The sequence below is a fragment of the Hemiscyllium ocellatum genome, chromosome 16, assembly GCF_020745735.1.
Source record: "Hemiscyllium ocellatum isolate sHemOce1 chromosome 16, sHemOce1.pat.X.cur, whole genome shotgun sequence".
NCBI classification, from domain to species: domain Eukaryota; kingdom Metazoa; phylum Chordata; class Chondrichthyes; order Orectolobiformes; family Hemiscylliidae; genus Hemiscyllium; species Hemiscyllium ocellatum.
In genome coordinates, this window is record NC_083416.1 from 33,156,958 (window position 1) to 33,178,946 (window position 21,989).

The window sequence follows — 21,989 nt, forward strand, 5'->3', positions numbered from 1 at the left end:
TTTGTTCATAATATGAAGGTATTCCTGGCAAGAGCAACATTGATTGCTTATCCTTAACTGCTCTCAATGAGATGATGTTGAGTTGTAAAGATAATCACATCCACCAGAGCATAGAAATTTTCCAGGACCTGTGTGACATGGGCTATAGCGAGACATTTTGGAAAATTGGATGAGACATCAAGTAAGGTCCTTCTCAATATGAAGACTGAAAATTCACTCGTTCCAACCAAGTTCCTGATGTCAAGACTAGATTCTAGCTACTGAGGGGCAGGGATTATTGCTAATTATTATTCTTAATTATTACTTAATCTCACCTCATTAATATACAGTCTCTGATTTAACCACCTGCTAAATAGAAAATAGATGCTGAGAATTCCTGACAGCAGTACCTGGCAGCTCCAGCTCATTACTTGCTCCTCTGGAGCTCCATCTTGGACAGTTTGTACCAGCATCTAATGACAATATCATCTGCTCTTAATGGGCAGTGACTGCAAACACCCGATGTCCATGCATATTGGTGTTCAACATGTACCAGCTTCACCACACCCTCATGGCAAATGTCCGATCCACATATTGCAAACATTAACACTTTAGTGCAATAATGCACTGATACTTAACATTGCAAAGCTGCTTCAAGGACATTGCACACAAGGGACAGACTCCCAGATCATGGATTGGATCAGGTTACATTTCAGGGCTGCTAGTTCCCTCTCTTGGAGCTCACTCACCTTGAGCCTATTTGAGTGCTCACAGCATCTCTGCTTTGCCTTGCCCTTTTGTGCATTGGTTCCTCAGGCAGAGGTAAAAGGCTCACATTCAGTCTTCAGTCTTACCTTGCATTTTAGTTCAGATATAAGGCCAAGAATCTTGTCATGATTGTCAGTAGTCAAAAGGTGGGCATACATGGCAAACATAATGGACGCGACTAAGTGTTGAAGGCGTGTGGTCCTTAGTCATGTCAAGTTCAGTCAGGGGTCATAGCTCAGTAAGTTAAGGGTAACCTCTGATATTAATACAGATGCTTGTGCAAGGACAGTTGACCAATCAAGATGGTCAATGTCAGCTTTCTGTCCTTGTAAGGGATAAGAAGCCAAATGTTGGTCACCCCAACACCTGTCTTGATGCTTTCTGCCTTATTGTGGGGCATTTTCCCCTGAAATGAGAAATAGGGAGAAATTAAGTGAGACGAAAGAAGATGGATTAGCTATTAATGTTGGTCCAGGTGAAGGAAGGGTGGTGAGGTTTCCCTGAGAAAGTGAGTAGGCAGTGTGGAGGACAGGAAGAGTTCATAGTGTGGGGGTTTGAGGTGGGTGGTAGCAAGTGAAGCATGTTACATGCAACTGTGAGAGTGGTAGTACATGAATCTTTGTAGGAAGTGGATGCAGTAGCAGAGACAGAGTGAGTGTGAGGAAGCAGGCAGATGTTGATAGCACTTACTGTATCAGAACAAAGAAGATCATTGCTTTCCCCCACTGGTTGGTGTTCTTTGAGATGAATAACACAGCTCTGATCTGGGTTGCAACCTCAGACTAGGCTGGCAGGTTGTGGTGACTTAGACTCCTCTGATGGCTCTCATGAGGAGAAGGATGGGGGCTGGAGAAGACAGGGTGGAGCAGATGGACCTCCTCTGCATCATCCTGTCAAATCAGGACATCCATGTCTCTGTCTGCAAACCAGGTACCACTTTCCTCTGATGCACTACATTTGGACAAATGTCACAAATCATGCAGGATTGACAGTACTTTTACCAAGTTCACAACAGCTTTTTAAAGATGGCAACATTGCCTGGGATCCTGGGCTATCCCAACTGTTGGAAATACTTCTGCCTGTGGTGAATTGGGAGAATCAGGCTAGCATTAGACAACAGGGGCACCACACAGGGACATGGTTCTTAAGCTTATGACAATCACATCAGAAAACACTCCGAGTGGAGAGAAACCCTCCATGAAACTCAACAAAATTGACTTTTAGCCAATTTCTGTTGAGATTCAGTCTATAATATACAAATACACCATGAAATAATGAGACCTATCAGCATTAGGAATGCAAGTTAAGACATTTCAGCTCACCACCCATCCCACCATGACATTTCAAATGCTAGTTCCTCACTAAATGATCAAAGTAGAAATTGGGAAAAAAAACAAAGACTCCTGAATTAAATCTGACCCTTTGATCCAATATAAACTTAGAGGCTTTTTTTCAGGAACCCAGATTACCATTTAAGAAAGGCAACAGGACTCCTACATATGCTTATCAGGTGTCATAAGACCATAAGGCCTTAAGATAAAGGATTCAGCCTATCGAGTCTGCTATTTCATTCAATGAGATCATAGTTAATCTGATCATCCTCAATTCCACTTTCTTGGCTTTTTCCCATATCTGTTGATTCATTCTCCTCTGATTAAAACAGTAACTGAAGAAGCTGTACCTCGGTACCTTTGTACCTAGGATGGCACTGTAAGTGACAACCTATAAACTTTTCATTGTATTCATTTATTACATGTGACAATAGAACTCATTCTAATGCTAAAAATCTCTTTTCTATCAGCTTTGAATATATTACATGATCAAGTCTCGAGACCCCTCTGAGGTGAAGAATTCTGCAGGTTCATTATGCTCTGAAAGAAGAAATTACTCCTCATCTCTATTGAATGGGTCACTCATTATTTTTAGATTATGACCTCGGATGCTAGACTCTTCAACAAGTGAAAACAACCTTTCCACATCTATCCTATTAAGTCCCCTAAAGTTCTTTACCTTCAATAAGGTTGTCTCTCATTCTTCTAAACACCAATGAGTAGACGCCTGTCCAACTCATGCGACAATCCCTCCATACCTGGGATCAACATAATGAACCTTTTCTGGATTGCGTCCAATGCCAATGTATAACACTGTTCACAGTATTTCAGGTATGACCTAAGGAGTGTTTTACATTGTATTATTTTATTCTCCAGTCCCTTTTACATAAAATCCAACATTCCATTTGCCGTCCCTATTACCTACCAAGCTTGGATGTTAGATCTTTGTGATTTATGGACAGTTTTTTTGAAGTATCTCTCTATTTAAATAATACCTAGTTCCTCTCTTCTTCCTGTTAAAGTGTGTAGTCTAACATTTTCCATTATTTTCCATCTTCCAAGAAGAAGAATCATAACAAACTCAAAATACTGACTCTGTTTATCGCTCCATAGATTTTACCAGACCTGCTGAGTTTTTCCAGCATTTTCTCTGATTGTTTCACATCAACAGCATCTATAGTATTTTGCTTATATGCAGCCCAAAGAGGTTGGCACCCTCCAATTAGGTGAAAAGTGAGTGAGCAATATGAAATGGAGCTAAGGGCAAAAAGATCCATCTTCTGTAGATGCATAAGCTGGCTGTTTGTCCTAGCACACAATGCGACCTGACAGAAGCAAACAAGCCAAAAGGTGTATCGGAGATCCAGACTGAAGTGAAAAAGGGAAGTGGATTCTGAATTGGTCTGAGGTCAGCCATGGGAATATGATAAAGCTAGCAGTTTGCTGATGCTGACTTCAGTAGCTGAAGCTGCAAATGTGTTGCTGGTCAAAGCACAGCAGGTTAGGCAGCATCTCAGGAATAGAGAATTCGACGTTTCGAGCATAAGCCCTTCATCAGCTGAAGGGTAGCAGAGGATGTTGTAGGTGGAGCTATCAAGGACACATGGATGAAGGGATATTGAAATAGAGGCCCACAAAGGCAAGTGACTATCTCCATCAGTCAAGTGACCACTCCAAGTTTCAAGTCAGGGATTGTCTGCATTTAGTTTCTTGAGATAGGAGGGGAGGAATTTCCAGCTTCATTCCCTTGAGTTCAAGACATACTTTTTTTTCAATTTTGTGATATTTTCCCACATTTGTTGCCATTGCCCAAGAGCTGAGAAAAGTCTACTCTGAGGTTTGTGAGTCTTTTTTCAGTTGCTAATTGTTTTTGTACAATCAATTTGTTACTCTCAATTTTAAATCCTTTCCTCCCCACTTCTCCTGATTGCCAAGAAAGGAATGACATTTCTGCTACCCAGTATTGTCAAAGTGTAAATGATTGAAGATATGCCAGGTAATGCATTTCTGTTGTTAATATTTAATTTGAATACACGCACTTAACAGGAGGAAAAACTCCCTAATGTTCTTCCCTCAACTGCCTGCTCAGACACCACTCATAATATGGATAAATGCTCACACAATTTGTTTTGTCATGCCCTAAATTGAACTTTATGTAATGAAATACGACCGGATGTGCAAACTAAAAGGCTATTTCCCAGGATCATAAATCTGGGCCTTCAGCTAACAGTGAAATTGTTTGATCCCTTCCATTAGGACTAATTTAAAAGCAAATTTAATATGGAACACTTACCTTAATACATGAGCTGATCCATTAATTGTTGTCGCGGAGCATGGTATTGTCTGCCCCAGTAAAGACGATCGTCTGTATCGATCACCACAGCACAGAATTCTCAGGAAGGCACGCCTGAAGGACTTGTTCAGATAAGCATACAGAAATGGATTGAACCCTGAATTAATGTATCCAAGCCATAAGCAGGCTGTCCATAGTTGTTCTGGCACTGAATAGTTTATAAATGGGTCCACAATATTTGTGATGAAAAATGGAGCCCAGCAGAGACAAAAACATCCCATAATAATGCACAAGGTTTTAGCTGCTTTTGTTTCAGTTTTCATTCTGTGGTTGCCTTGATGGTCAGCTTGTTGTCCAGAGTCTGTTGAGGTTCCTGCACGTTTCAATGTTTCAATTTGTCGTGCATGCTCCCTGGCTGTCACATATATCCTTTGGTATGCCAGAACCATTAAGAGAAGAGGTATGTAAAATGCTACAACTGAACATGTTATGGCAAAGGGTTTGTTCACCATGAAAATACATTTTGTTATGTTTGTGTCAATACTTGATTTTCTTTCTTCTACCTGTAAAGGGAGAGAAAGATAAAAGAAGGTCCTGCTATATTATGCATTTAAAAATAAAACAAATATATCAAAACAAATATATTTCCATGGGAAAATGTTGATTTATCACTTAGCAATTTAAAAAATAAATATGTCATAACCTTCACTCATTTGATAAACTGTTCAAGAAATAGCAGATCTTCATGGATATTATTGTGCTAGAATCAGCAATATTAGAACATACTGTGAAAAGTTTACAAATGTAATTTCACAGAATTCAAGTGAATGGCTTTGTTGAAAATGTAAAAAGAATTAAGAAAACTGACTCTTTAAGATAAAATTGTTATTCCCTTGATAACATTTTAATTTTGTCCCAATTTTAAAAACAATAACTAATCAATGTGTACAGAAATGCAGCAGGTTTTCTCAGCTCCTTACCAAGCTATTTTAGAGTGTAAGGTGTGACAATACTATGACTTAAAGGATGCATTTTGTCCTGTTTTCTTTCTGGAGGAGAGGTTTTAAGCCATAGGTGAAGAGCAGTCTGGTCAAAGCCAATAGAATAAATAGCTTATTAGGCCTTGGGTTTTTGTTTTGAAAAGTTGGAACAAAGAAAGTAGCATGGATGGGTGGAGTCAGGCCCCACATAACCAGGGTTTAAGTTTAGCTATCAGCAGTTGCTGGGGCTTTGAAGCTGGTTGTGGAAGCTGCTACATCTTTATCTCTGTTACAGCAAAAAGCTGGAGTTCTCTTTCTGCTGCCAGAATCATATGTGTGACAATCTGTTTTACTAAGTTTGCTTTTGCCAAGGGTGTGTTTATGGAATGTTACTGTATTGGAACAGTTACCGTCTGGCAGTTAAATAATCTATTATCCTATTTTCAATAGAGTTAAAGTTATCCCAATTCTTCTTTTATTTGTGTTTTAACTGGATATAAGAATAAAGTGTTATTTGCTTCAAGTGTGACAAATCAAATCATACCTTGAGCCCAGCACCTTACACTTGCCTTTAAATAAGATAACAAATTAGGGTCTAAGCTATCTCTTTGATATATTTGCAGAGTGTTTGGTCCGATCCATAACAAAGGGCACAGTGAGTATAGAGAATTTTATTAGGCACAGCTACTTTTCTTCTTTTCATCCGTGTTGCAATCAACTGATTCAAAACAACTCAGAGCAAGGGCAAGAGCACCTAACCTTTTAAGTGAAGGAACACTTTCTATTTGTGCCCAAGCTTCATTTCTAACATATTACTAAGAGGTGAGAAATAATTATATGAGTCAATGATTAGAGGATGCCCAGCATCAATGCAACCATATGCAATACGAAGAGAATTCCTTCAAAATGTTATGGGAGAATAGAAAATAAACATATGTTGTGTCACATTGAAGTTTTAAAACATTGCTTAACCAGAGTAACATTGCTCCTGATTTGGACCAAATAACTTTTGAAAAAGACATTTATCTGGTGTAAAGAAAGAGGTGGAAAGCATGTCTTATTACAATTTTTAAGGAAAGCAAGGGCATTGTTACATATTCATTCTGAGAGGCAGGGTTTGTTGGCAGTAATGACAAAATGACAGTTAATCATAACAAACCTCGAAATCCTTTTGCACTTCTGAAATACACAACTTGCTCAAAAATATCCAAGAATTCAGCATGGGACTGTGTACTGAAGTCACAAGTGTCTATCTGATGGCAAAATACAGCCTGTTTCATGACCAGACTGTAGATGGGATGGTAAACTATGTTAGGGAGAAACACAAACAAGACTTTGTAGCAAAGACCAGCTTCCATCCATGCAAAGAAAATGATGAGCATAGGGATATAACTTCAAAGCTCACAGGACTTGTCTTGATATTCAGGCGTAAATACAGTTTTAAAGCAAGTAGCAGACATAAAAATAAATACAAGGCTAAAGGAGATGTTAAGGACAAGTAACTAAGGGCTTGATTGAAGAAATGGATGTTAAGGAGTGTCTTAAAGGAATAAAGAAATGAAGAGGCAAGTAAAGAGGACATGCAGGGCTTCAGCAGCTTGATGAACAATTTTTAACTGTACGTCAAAGAAAAAGGAATGCACCAGATGTTTGTGTAAGAGGATCAAGAGTTTTGGGGGCATGGGGAATACAATGGTAAACAGAGGAGAGCATCTTGATGACCTACATTCTCTGAGCATGTTAATTAGGAGCAAGACTAGACCACTCAAGCTTACTCCACTATTTGATAAGATCATGGCGGCTCTGATTGTGGACTCAACTCCACTTTCCTGTCTATTGCCTTTAACCTTGGAATCTCTTGTTTGCCAAAAATCTATCTAACTCTGCCTTTAAAGTAAAACCATGACCTTGTCTGCAGCACTCTAGCCGATAGAGTTCCATATATTCATGACCCTCCAAGTGAATAAAAAAATCTTATCTCCATCTTATATAAAATATATTTTAAAATTGAATTCTAGCCTCTCCTGCTCGGGAAACATCCTTTCAGTATCAAGTTCCTTCAGGATTTTTTGTGTTTCAATATGATTACCTCTCATTGTTCTAAACTCCAATAGATACATGTCCAGCTTGTCCAATATGTCCTCATAGTTAATCTCTTCGTGACAAGAATCAGTTTTGTGAATTTTCTCAGAAGGTCTTCCAACTCAGTTACATCTTTTTCTTAATTTGTCTTTTCTTAAATACAATCAAAACTGTACAGAACACTGTTGTGCCCTCTACAACTGGTGTAAAATGTTTATACTTTTATATTGCATTCTCCTTGCAATAAATTTAACATTCTATTTGTCTTCTATTCACTTGATATGACTCTATTTGACCTTTGTGATTCATATATCTGGGCAACTGAATCCCTCTGCATGACAGCATTCGTCAGTTTCTCTCCATTTAAATAATATACTGTTTCCTATTCTGTCTGCCAAAGTTGACAAGCACACATTTTCTCACATTAAACCCCATCTGCCAAATTTTTTGTCCTTCATTTAACCTATCTATTTCCCTTTGCAGACTCCTTGTGTCCTCTTCACAATCTACTGTCCTACCTATCTTTCAGCCATCAGCAAACTGAGCAGCCTTGTAAATAACTTAGGCTTCAGTACTGATTTCTTTGGCACTCCACTCTTCAAATCTTGGCAAGCCAAAATTAACTCTCTTGCCTGTTAGCTGATAAATCCTCTACACATGTTAATATGTTACTCCCAACACCATAAGTTCGTATTTTATGCAGTACTTTTTGACAGGGCACCTTACCAAATATTTTCTGGAAGTTCAAGTACACCACATCTATAGGTTCTCCTTTACCCATGTTGATAGCTATTTCCACAAATAACTTTAGTGAATTAGTCAAACTTGATTTCCCTTTCACAAAACCATGTTGATTTTGTCTGATGACATTAAGATTTTCTAAGTGCCTTGCTATGACGTCAGGAATTGCTTCTTGCATTTTTGTCATGACAGATATAACTAACTGGTCTGTAGTTTCCTCCTTCCATCCTAACTTAAAAATATGTGTTATATTCACTGTTTTCCAATCAGATGTGTCTTTTCCAGAATCCATGGAATTTTGGAAAATTGAAACCAGTGCATCTACCATTTCATTTGCCACTTCATTCATCCTGGATTAAGAATCATCTTGATTTATCGCTATTTTTGAGATGTTATTTATAGAACATAGAACATAACAGAACAGTACAGCATAATACCGTACAACTTTCGGCCCTCACTGTTGCGCTGACCGGTGGAACCAATCTGAAGCCTATCTATCCTACACTATTCTATTTTCATCCATATGTTTATCCAATGACTAGTTAAATGCTCTTAACATTGGCGAGTCTACTACTGTTGCAGGCAGTGTGTTCCACACTCCACTACTCTCTGAGTAAATAAACTACCTCTGACATCTGTCCTCAATCTATCACCCCTCAATTTAAAGCTATGTTCCCGAGTGCTAGCCATCACCATCCAACAAGAAAAGCTTTCACTGTGCACCCTATCTAACCCTTTGATTATCTTATATGTCTCAATTAAGCCACCTCTCAACCTTCTCTTGAATGAAAACAGCCTCAAGCCCCTCAGCCTTTCCTCATAAGACCTTCCCTCCATACCAGGCAACATCCTAGTAAATCTTCTCTGAACCCTTTCCAAAACTTCTACATCCTTCCTATAATGCAGTGACCAGAACTGTACACAGTACTCCCAAGTGCAGTTGCACCAGACTTTTGTACAACTGCAGCATAACCTCATGTCTCCGAAACTCAATCCCTCTACCAATAAAAGCTCACACAATGTATGCCTTTTTAACAACCCTATCAACCTAGGTGGCAATTTTCAGGAATCTACGTACATTCACACAGAGATCTCTCTCTCATTTATACTACCAAAAATCTGATCATTAGTCCAGTACTCTTTATTCCTGTCGCTCCTTCCAAAGTGAATCACCTTACACTTTTCCACATTAAACTCTATTTGCCACCTTTCAGCCCAGCTTTGCAGTTTATCTATGTCCCTCTGTAACCTGCAACATCCTTCTGCACTATCCACAACTCCACTGACCTGAGTGTCATCCACAAGTTCACTAACCCATCCTTCTACACCCTCACTTAGGTCATTAATAAAAATGACAAATAGTAGTGGTCCCAAAACAGATCCTTGTGGGACACCAATAGTAACTGAACTCCAGGAGGAACATTTCCCATCAACTAGCACCCTCTGTTTTCTTTCAGCTAGCCAATTTCTGATCCAAACCGTTAAATCACACTCAATCCCATGCCTCCATATTTTGTGCAATAGCCTACCGTGAGGAACCTTATCAAATGCCTTATGAAATCCATATACACCAAATCAACCACTTTGCTTTCATCCACCTGTTTGGTCACTTTCTCAAAGAACTCAAGATGGTTTGTGAGGTATGACCTACCCTTCACAAAACCATGTTGACTATCCCTATCAACTTAATCCTTTCTTGATGATTATAAATCCTATGTCTTATAACCTTTTTCAATGCTTATAACCCACAACTGAAGTAAGGATCACCAGTCTATAATTACCAGGATTGTCCCTAATCCACTTCTTGAACAAGGGGACAACATTTGCTATCCTTCAGTCTTCTGGCACTATTCTTGTAGACAGTGAGGACATAAAGATCAAAGTCGAAGGCTCTGCAATCTCCTCTCTGGCTTCCCAGAGAATTCTAAGATAAATCCCATCTGGCTCTTGGGACCTAGCTATTTTCACACTTTCCAGAATTGCTAACAATTGTGAATCTCAATACCATCTAGTAGCCTATATCTTAGTATTCTCCTCAACAACATTGTCTTTTTCCAGTGTAAATAGAGAAGAAATATATTCATCAAGCACTTTCCAATCTCCTTGGACTCCACACATGGCTTCCCACTATTATTCGTGATTAGCCCAAATCTTTCTCCAGTCGTTCTTTTATTCCTGATATACCTATAGAAATCTTTAAGGTTTACCTTCATCCTAGCTGCCAACGACTTCTCATGTCCCCTCCTGGCTCTTCTTAGCTCTCTCATTAGGTCTTTCCTGGCTGACATGTAACTCTCAAGCGCCCTAACCGAACCTTCATGTCTCATCCTAATATAAGCCTTTTTCATCCTCTTAATAAGAGATTCAACTTTTTTGGTAAAACACAGCTTCCTTGCTCAACTAATTCCCCCCTGCCTGACTGGTACATACTTATCAAGGACACGCATTAGCTGTTCCTTGAACAAGCTCCACACTTCACTTGTGTCCATCCCCTGCAGTTTCCTTCCCCATCCTATGCATCCTAAAGTTTGATAAATTGCATCATAATTGCCTTTTCCCCTAGCAATAACTCTTGGCCTGCTTTATATACCTATCCCTTTACATCACTAAATTAAACATAACCAAATTGTGGACACTATCACCAAAGTGCTCACCTACCTCCAAATCTAAAACCTGCCGAGTTCATTACCGAGTACCAAATCCAAAGTGGTCTTGCCACTTGTTGGCCTATCTACATACGATATACATTGGACAAAAACTGACCCCTCTAAAGTACTTTAACTACTGTATTTCCAGTTAATATTTGGAAAATAAAAGTCCCCACTCTCCTGTTACTCTAGCTCCAATCCAGAATTATCTTTGCTATCCTTTCCTTTACATCTCTGTAACTATTCAGAGGCCTATAGAAAACTCCCAACTTCTCCTTTCCTGTTTCTAATCTCAACCATACCACTTCAGTAAATGTGTCCTCAAATGTCCTTTCTGCCACTGTAATATTATCCTTGACTAACGATGCCACCACCACCCCCCCCGCCAAACTTTTACCATCTTCTCTGTTCTTACTGAAACATGTAAATCCCAGAATCTGCAACAACCAATCCTGCCTCTGCTCTATCCACATCTCCGAAATGGCCACAACGTCGAAGTCCCAGGTCCCAACCCATGCTGCACATTCACCCACCTTATTCTGGATGTTCCTAGCATTGATGTAGACACACTTCAAACCACCTTCCTGCTTGCTGGTGATCTCTTGCGACGTTGAGACCTCATTTCTAATCTCACTACTCTCAACATCCTGGACACTGGAACTACAATTTAGATTCCCATCATCCTGTTGAATTAGTTTAAACCCTCCCGAAGAGAATTAGCAAATTTCTCCCCCAGGATATTGGTACCCTTCTGGTTCAGATGTAGACCATCCTGTTTGTAGAGGTCCCACCTTTCCCAGAATTAGCTCCAAGTATCCAGGTATCCAAAACCCTCCCTCCTGCACCATCTCTGTAGCCACAAATTCAATTCCTTTCTCTCCCTATTCTTTGTCTCGCTAGCACATGGCACAGGTAACAAACCTAAGATAACAACTCTGTTTGTTCTAGCACTAAGCTTCCATTTTAGCTCTCTGAATTTCTGCCTTAAATCCCCTCCCTTTTCCTACCTATGTTGTTTGTACCTATGTGGACCATGACTTGGGGCTGCACCCCCTCACCCTCAAGGATCCCAAAAACATGATCAGAGACATCATGAGCCCTGGCACCTGGGAAGCAATACACCACCGTGAATCTCTGTCATTCCCACAGAACCTTGTATCTATCCCCCAACTATGGAGTCCCCAGTGGCTAATATTCTGCTCATCTCCCCCTTTCTCTTCTGAACAACAGGGACAGACTCTGTGCCAGAGATCTGTACCCCATGGCTTACCCCCGGTAAGTCGCCCCCCCACAACGGTATCCAAAACGGTATACTTGTTGTTGAGGGGAATGGCCACAGGGGATCCCTACACAGCCTGCCAGTTCCCTTTCTGTCCTCTGACTGTAACCCATCTGCCTTTTTCTTGCACCTGACCTGTGACTACCTCGCTGTAACTCCTTACAATAGCTCCCTACACGTCCTGAATGATCCAAAGTTCATCTAGCTTCAGCTCCAGTTCCCTAATGCGGTTTTGAGGAGCTGCTCTTGGGTGCACTTCCTGCAGATGAAGTCAGCAGGGACTCTTGTGGTGACCCTTACTTCCCACATTCTTCAGGAGGAACATTCAACTGCCTTAACCTCCATTCCCACTATTTCTAAACCCTATAGTGAAGATAGATGCAAAGATTTAAGTTAATTTGTCATTTCCTGATTTACCATTATAAATTTCCTAGATTCAGCCTTCAGAGGATCAACATTCACTTTAGTTACCCTTATCCTTTTCAATTCTTGTAGGAGCTTTTACTTTTTCAATATATCAGGATGTTTTTCTCTCTTGCATACTTGAATTTCTCCATCTTTTTTTACTCATTCCTTGCTTTCTTAAAATATTCTGTCCAATCTTCTACTAATCTGTAAAATGGTATGCTTTTTCTTTTAATTTGATAAAATCTTTAACTTTTCTAGATGGCCTTGTAGGCTGTGTCATAGAGTCATAGAGATGTACAGCACGGAAACAGACCCTTCGGTCCAACCAGTCAATGCTGACTAGTTATCCCAATCCTATCTAATCCACCTGTCAGCACCCGGCCCATATCCTTCCAAACCCTTCCTATTCATATACCCATCCAAATGCCTTTTAAATGTTGCAATTGTACCAGCCTCCATCACTTCCTCTGGCAGCTCATTCCATACAGGCACCACCCTCTGCTTGAAAAAGTTGCCCCTTTGGTCTCTTTTACATCTTTCCCCTTTCACCCTAAACCTATGCCCTCTAGTTCTGTACTTCCCCACCTCAAGGAAAATACTTTGTCTATTTATCCTATCCATGCCCCTCATGCTTTCTTTCTCACAGGAATGTATCTTTGTAGCTTAATATTAAATCAGTCCTTAAATGTCTACTATTACATTCCTACAGACCTGCCATTGAACCTAGTTTTCCAGTTTAGCCAAATTGGTCTTCATACACTTATAATTGCCTTTCATTAAGTTTATAACATAAATCTTTAGCTCACTATGCTCTATCTTGAATTGAATGTAAAATTCAATCATTTTATGATCGCTGCTCACGAGGGGCATCTGCAAACCTTTAATCAAAGTCTCCTCAGTGACCAGTGGAAGGTGTGTCAGAACACATTGCCTTATTGAATGTGGCAACATCAAACTTGTGCACTTTTTTATGAATGTCTGTCATCTTTCATGGGAGCTTGCCTTTGACATGGGGTGGCACGGTGACTCAGCGGTTAGAGCTGTTGCCTCACAGCACCAGGGTCAGAGGTTCAATTCCCACCTGAGACGACTGTCTGTGTGGAGTTTGCACATTCTCTGCGTGGGTGTGCTCTGGTTTCCTCCCACAGTTCAAAGATGTGCAGCTCAGATGAATTGGCCATGCTAAATTGCCCAAAGTATTAGGTTCATTAGTCTGGGTGGGTTACTCTTCAGAGGGTTGGTATGGACTAGTTGGGCTGAAGGGCCTGTTTCCACACTGTAGGAATCTAATATAAATAATCATATTTTGTAGTTTATTCTCACAATGTTCAAGTTGAACAGAAACAAACCTATTTTGTAAAACTCCTTGTGTGAATAACATGCCTCCCTTTATTTTACTTGATTGTCACTACATACAACAAGAGAACTAATTTGGCAGGAGGTAGTTAGTTGTTTACAAAACAGTCTTGAATGGATTCAGGTGGCCCTTTTTTCATGGGAGCTTGCCTTTGACATGGAGATGTTCTGTTTGCATCTCCACAGCATGTTCAGTCACTGCTGAACTTCCACTAGTGCGGGTGCTCTGAGAGTGAAGATCTGGTATATGCAGCTTTTCAGCGAGGTGGCAATATTTGGAAGCCAATGCTGGCTGGTACTATTCCACTGGACCTTGGATTTTCTTTTTTAATGTTTGATGATGTGATGTAAATTTTGCGTCAAGGGTAACAGTTGTTACCCACAGTTCCTTTCAGACTGTGGTAGTGAGCTATATTCTTAAATGCATGGTGCTATTAAGGTAAGGAGTTCAAGGATTTTGACCCAACAACAATGAAGGAACAAGAATACTTCAAGACGGTGTGTGGATTGGAGAGGAACTTGCAATGATGGTGGCCCCATGTAGCTCCTGTCTTTATCCTCTAGGTTAGATGGTTGAGTCATGGTAGTTATCAGACAATCATAGAATGGAAGAAGGCCATTTGGCCCATTTTGCCTGCACAGTCTGATTGAATGAACATAACATTGTGAATGTTTTAAAAATCAGCCAAATGCATTACAGCTGCCATGACCGAGAATCCAATATGCAGAGTGCTGTCTAATTTCTTGTCAATACAAATAGATCTGCAGCCTGTGTTTCCATGGAGACACGGACTGGTCCCCGGCTGCTTCTAGGCAGGAGGGCTGCTAGAAATTCCAATGAAGTTGTGAAATCATGCAATGATGTCTGAATCAAAATAAAAAGCTTTCTTACCTGCCACAAATGACATTGCAGGGTGGAACTTTCAGCTCCACTGGATTTGTAAAACCCCCATTATCAATTTGGATGCCCAATTAAAGATTGACTTTAATGGATAGGAATATCAGACAGGGGCCAAAAGTTTTCATACTGGACACAAACAGCAATCTAGACTCAACACTGCACTGTTTTTCAGGAGGGTATTTCACTCAAGTTTCTGCTTATTCAATTTCCAAATCATCGATTCTGCTATGAACCAGTGCAATCAGGCAGTGTATAATTGCACTTATATTGCTCTTGTTAATTTATTTAAGAATAGCAACCTGATGCTGCTTTCTTAATAGAGCAGAAAATAGGTTTAACGCAAAAAAAAACAATTTTTAATTAAAATTTATACTCTATCATGTATGATTAGCCTAATTTTAAAAAGTTGAAAATGTGTAGAACCATCGTGCTTAGTTATCTCTCTGATTCAAGGATCATGTCTGTTCAGAATTGTGAGGTTTTTTTCTGGGATCTTCATGTGACTGAACAATTCTCAACCTGCAAAGCTTTAAGTCATAGGCCTGGACATCCCATGAGACTGCGTAATCTGGATTTGTTTCCTTTTCTTTCCTTCTCTGTCAACATTTTGCCTCATCACTAAGACTGCAGTTAAAGCATGAAGCAGCTTAATGGACAAGCTGTTGCCATTTTGAATGATGTGTAGCATATTCCTTCCATCCATTGTGTTTCAAAGAAAGCTTCAGTGTGTCAATGTACTGTTTTCTTTTCCTTCACTGAAATTTTGACCATTTGAGAGTTAAGAGAACACGACCCAGCAGAAGAAATACTTTTCAGGATCTAGATAATGTTCAGTACAATGCATATTTGGTTTTTCATGAATTTTGCATAATGCTCATTCAGGTGGCTTCAAGAAGGACACTGTATTTATTTGATGGTCCTCCAATTGAATTCAAAGATTACATGGAGACATAGTTCATTGTTCTAGCAGTTATTTCCTTGATACAGTCCAGGGCTTGCTACACTGCAGCAGTATGGAGATAACAACAGCTCTGTACAATAGGACTTTTGTTGACTTTTCAAGGTTTTTGTTATTGAACACATAGTTTGTAGAAGGCTGAATCTTCTTATCTTGCAGCCTATTTCCTGTGGGTGAGAAAATCCTCCCTGTATCAGTGTGGCATTACGCTTTCCAAGAGAACCGCTGAATTTATCAATACACTATGGTGTATTCATATCTCCTTCCTAAATATCATTCTCATTATTCCTTTGAATATTGAACCCCACAAACCATGAGCTATGTCTTGTGATTATTCTTCTCATCTACATATTTCTTTGCTTCTTTCAGCTTGTGCCTTTTCCCTCTATCCACTGTTGTGGTTTTGCAGAATAGAAGTAAACAAACTAAGATGGGATGAACATTACATATTTGTTTTTAAAGAAAAGGAGAAGCAGCAGGAAGCTCATGGCTGTCAGTTGGCATCACAAGGATATTGTAGATATTCAATGTGTAATCTGGTACCAGAAATATATCTCTAACATCACCATTTTGCAACAGCTCAATAAATTTATTTTCCTAGCATTATTTCCCTGAGGGGTAGCACATAGATAAGAAATAGAAGGAGGTCAAATGTAGAACCTTGGGAGATCCAGACTTAGTCGTGAGAGTGTGGGAAGATAAGTCATTACAGATGATTTTCTGACTACAATTCATATGACAGGGAACAGTGGTGCAGTGATAATGTCGGTGGACATATTACCATAAGTCTAATGATAATGTCATTGAACTCATGGTAATATGATTAGATTAGTAATTTATCAACCCCAGGTTAATGTTCTGGGGTCATGGGTTCAAATCCCATCATGGCAGAGGGTGAACTTGATAAAAATCTGGAATAAAAACTACTCTAATGGTGATCAAGTGACCACTGTTAATTGTCATTAAAAAAACAACTGGTTCACTTACATATTTGGGAAAAGGAATTTGCCATTCTTGCTGGTTGGGTCTACATGTTTGTTCAGATGCATGGTAGTGTGGCTGACTCATAACTGGCCTGTGGGCCATTAGGGATGAACAATAAACATGTGATGTCCTTATCTCATGAATGAATTTAAAAAAAAGATAGTTTAGCAAGGGCTGCTCTGCCTAACTATACAGTGGAAAAGAGGAGTTTGAGGAGAATAGTTTGATTAATTGTGCCAAAAGCTGCAGACAACCTGAGTAGTAAGAGGAGGGATGGATTACCATAAGCACAGTCACATGGAAGGTCTTTTGTTTCTTCAGTGCTTCAGGAGCAGAACCCTTAAAGTAAAATGGAAAGATAGGCACAGATTTGGGAGACAACAAAACATTAAAGGGCTTTGGAGTAATTTTATATAATTATCAAAAGGAGTTATTTTCCACGTGTGACACATTGATATGTAACATTCTCTGAAGCCATGCTAACCAGATGATTTACCATCCAGAATCTGCAATCTCTCCCAGTAAAAATTAGAACTTTAACTGCTGGAGGTATCTAATGATAATCAGCATTTTGTGAAACGACCATACAGTCAACCATCGCCAGCCCATTTATCTCCAAAGACAATGCAACCAAATGCACAAAAGCATATACAGCTACTCTGGTAGAATTCTTAGTCGGTTTCTCCAAGTTAATCTGTAAAAGGATTCTCAATTTGGGCCAGGCGGGGAGGGAGACATACTTCACACTATTGCACTGAAAAAATGTCACATTGGAAGGGAAAAAAACTCACATCACACAGAAAACAATTCATTTTAAAAGCACTGAGAACTCACATTGACGCAGCAACAGCCCGCTTTTGTCCATTAACAATTTGCACAGAGTTACAAGCAAAGTCCCAAGTGTCACTGCTAACTTTTGACAAATCAGCTCATATTGTCTCATGAGAGCCATTCAGTAAATATGATGAGTGGCCAAGAGGCCTTCCGCATGATCAAGAGGTGAACATCCTTCACACCTCATAAAGCTTCCAGAGAGCAAGATTTAAAGAAACAGCCAAAACATTTGCTCCTTGCCCCATTGATGCAAAATACAGGCTGTTTTCGGAAAAGCAAGATACAAAAAAAGACCTTGAAAGATATCCCACGTACTTTCTTTGGAAGTGAAGATGAAATTGAAACCTAGTCAGAATGATCAACATAACGGAGTTCAGAAAAAAGAATTATTGTGCATTACTTTTGGAAAGATAAATTTCTCGCTTATCAGTAATTTTGATTTGCAGAAGTACCTATTCTTGGTCTGTGTTGGATATTGTAAATTTCACTGCATATACATATCATGATTTAATTTTATTATGTTTGAAGTACTTACCAGTTCCTGTATTCCAATGATATTCCAGCCTTGCATGATAGGTAGGAATGAAATAAATGATGGGATAATCCAACAACCCCCGAGCATTATTGCAATGCGCAAGGGTGTCATTTTGTTCCTGTAAACCAGAGGTTGACAACAGATAGCGTAGTACCTAGCAAACAAAATAAAGAAAGTTCACTTCTTTCAATAATTCATTTCCAATCTTCAAATATTAATCTCTCTTTGCTTTAATCCCATGGTTATTGCTTTAGGTGTCTTCAATTTCTTCCTCTGCAATGTCCATATAGATCATTAAAATGTCATGAACAAAAATGGAAAATAATTTTAAAAGGCTCACAGAATGCTAGCCTCTCTAAATAGGGGATTGGAACTCAAGTGGGTAAAATCTAGTTTCATCTATTCAAAATCATGGTTAGAACAAACTTGTATTATTGCTATCAGCTCTGGGCATTATGCTTTAGAAGAATATTTTAGTTTTGGAGGCAACTTAATACTGCTAAGAGCCTTGTTTAAAAATTGGACAGCGACATTTCAGGAGTAAAATTAAGAAATGCCCCTACACTCAAAGGGTGGGAACACTTCATTGCTCCCAACAATTGGTGTTAGATAATTGTTAATTTTAAAACTGAGGCTGATAGATTTTTGTTATCCAAAAGTATTGAGACCGAGGACAGAAGTGGCACATGAAATATGAATCTCATTGAACAGCAGAATAGGTGTCGAGGTTAAAAATGACCTTTTCCTCTTCCTATCTTTGGTTGAATAATGGTTTATGTGTAGATTTGACCACTGTCAGTTTCATCTTTTTTCACAAAAGTTGGCAAGAGTTTTAATTAGCCATGATGTGGAAATGCCAATGTTGGACTGGGGTGGACAAAGTCAAAAGTCACACAACACCAGCTTATCATCCAATAAGTTTATTTGAAATCACATGCTTTCAGAGCACTGCTCCTTTGTCAGGTGAAGTCACTTTGTGATTTCAAATAAACCTGCTGGACTATATCGTAGTGTCATTGACTTCTGACTTTTGTTTAGTAGCAATGAGGTCAGATAGCAGTGTCATCATTACCACAAAATCTGCCAAACCTTTTTTTTCAAGGCTAAAAATTGAGATAATAACAAAATTTGCAATGTTCAGACATCTCTATATGTTCTTTCCATGTACGATTTGAGTCAATACAGTACAACAGCAAATGTCTACCTTTAATTCATTATATCAAGCAGATCAGCCAAATCCTAATGAGCCAGTTGAACACAGAAGTGGAGTTGAGGAACATCAGTACCTTCCATACATTGCTTTGTGCCACCAGGCTCAATAACCACCATTTTCAATCCCATTGGAAACTATTACTGTAGTACTTCCTAACTACAACATGCACTGCAGCAATTCACTAAGTGCACTTTAATCTTATCTCCTATCCTCGTGGTCCCTATCTACGGGAATTATGAAAACTATATAAGAAATTGTGAAACAGCATCAATGCAAAATTCTCCTCCAAGTCACATATCACCCGTTTTAGGGCGTATATTTGAATCCTCTCATTGGGTCTCTGGAATGCACTATTTAAAATATTTGTGAGGTACAGCCATCAAAATGGCTGTAGTCTTACACGGAAAGCCCACCACTATCTTCTCAGAGTTAGACGGAATAGGTCACTAAGGTGACTTTGCCAGACTTCACCATATCCTGAGAACAGGAAAGAAGCAATTTCCTGAAAAAAAACTTCCTAATGGAAAATCATATAGTCATAGAAATAAGCAGCACAAAAGATCATTCAGCCCATAGTGTCAGTTCTGGCTCTTTGGTAAAGCTCTTCTATCAGTTCCACTTATCTGTTTTTTTTAAACCTCTATAGCCCTGTGGATTTCTCTTCTAATAAGTACATATCAAATTTCCATTTGAGCATTACTAGTGAAACTACTGTACGTCTACCACTTCTTCACATAATGAGTAACAATAATTGGACATATTAAAAAAAAATTAAGGATACTGTGATTTTTGATTATTGCTTTGTATTTTGAGATGTGAAGCTGTGTTATCAATGCATCCATGAAATCTATGATATATCCTAAAATTGATTTTTCCATGCTGAAGATTATCTGTCAGCTTATAACTAAAACATAGCAGTTTAGAGTCATGAAACTTAAAAAAACATATTTTGCTCCAAAGTTTCAAAAATGACAAGGTTATCGTTAAAGTAATATTTTAAGAAGTGTGTATACCATAAATGATTAAAATACTGCCCTGTGCTATTTTAAAAAGAACACAGCATAGAAAAGTACATACCTATCTAAGGAAATACAGCACAGATGAAGAATAGATGCTGTAGTAAGCAGGACATCGAGTGAAGTCCGGACAAGACAAAATCTATCTCCATATATCCAGTTTTGCTGTATTAGTTCAATAGCTCCAAAAGGCATTACCATGACGGAAACAAGCAAATCAGCAAATGCCAAAGAGACAATAAAGTAATTGGTCTTGATTTTCCTATAATAAATCAGAATATTTTTTTAAAACTCATTTATAAAATTGCAGAAAAAATTGTAAAAATTGGTCCCAAGTAAAGTAATTGTATTCTTTTGAATTTTCATATAAACCAAAGTATAGAGATGGCAAATATCGTGACACTTAATACAATCACTCGATATACGATGTAACATTTATCCCATGAAATAATCACAATGGAATTCCATGATATCATACAACAGCCTTAGACTAAGAGTAGAATCATATAACAATTGTAAGCATCCCAATAATGAGACTGAAGTTGAGCAGGGTTTCCATCTGGAGTTGTGACTGCCAGGTGACTAGCCATCCCAAGATGGACAGAAAATTAACACAGTTGAGTGCACAGCGAAATAGACAGCAGTGGCAGAGAAAATGTGTGTGGTGTTCAGGTCAGATCCTGATCTTTATAGGAAATTGAGATATCACGTCTGTGAAGCCGTAAGAAACACCTAGAGGCAATACCAGACTAAACTAAAAACCCAGAAAAAGGATGAAGGGCTTATGCCTGAAATGACGACTCTCTTGCTCCTCAGATGCTGCCTGACCTGCTGTGCTTTTCCAGCGCCACACTTTTCGACTAAGCCAGAAACCCCCATAATCACACCGACTCCCGCTGTTTGTGGCAAGGCCTATATGACGTAATGGGCTGCAAAGCGAAGCAGAACAGAATAGCAGACAAAAATACATCCTTCCTTGATCTGCTCAAAGCATTTTACATTTGTTTTGAACAGAAGGTGAGTGAAACGGTGGAACCTGCCTGATGATCTTGGATGCACCTCTTCCCTCAGTTACCGCTGCAGACATTAGTTTGTCCGTCTTGAGAGTGAACCCACAGAAAGCGACTGGACCAGATGGAGGTTCCGACAGGATATTCAGATCCTACATACCAGTTGGCGGGATTACTTGCTGACATCTTTAACCTCTCCTTACTAGCAGCTGAAGCCCCCACCTGCTTCAAGAAGACCACCATCATCCCAATACCAAAGAAAACTCATGTAATGTGCCCTAACTACTATGGCCTGATGGCTCTGATCTCTGCAATCATGAAGTGCTTCGAGAGGTTAATCATTGTTCATTTCAATTCCGGCCTCCCATGCTTTCTTGATATCATTCAATTTGCATATCATTGCAACAGGTCCATGGCAGATGCCATTCTCCTGGCCCTACACTCATCCCTGGAACATCTGGATAACAAGGATACCTACTTCTAACTCCTACTCACCTACTGCAGCTTCACCTTCAACATCATAGGTTTACCTAAAGGATTCTTCAAACTGCGAGACCTAAGCCTCTGTTCCGCCCTCTGCAACTGTTTCCTCAACTCCCTGACCCACAGATCGCAATCAATAAGAGTAGGCAAAAGCACCTCCTTCATGACAATCCTCTACATCAATGCCTTG

The 21,989-nt window shown here is 39.3% G+C and overlaps 1 protein-coding gene across 2 annotated transcripts in view; it reads right to left on the bottom strand.

Annotated features, from left to right (window-relative positions):
- htr4 (5-hydroxytryptamine receptor 4) overlaps positions 1 to 21,989 on the bottom strand; it is a 205,173-nt gene that overhangs the window by 123,304 nt on the left and 59,880 nt on the right. For both annotated transcript variants that reach the window (XM_060836766.1, XM_060836767.1), the window contains exons 5-7: positions 20,368 to 20,568; positions 18,078 to 18,231; positions 4,372 to 4,934 (exon numbers count right to left, since the gene is read on the bottom strand). In XM_060836766.1, the coding sequence (XP_060692749.1) occupies positions 4,372 to 4,934; positions 18,078 to 18,231; positions 20,368 to 20,568 (918 nt within the window). The remainder of the gene's footprint in view (positions 1 to 4,371; positions 4,935 to 18,077; positions 18,232 to 20,367; positions 20,569 to 21,989) is intronic.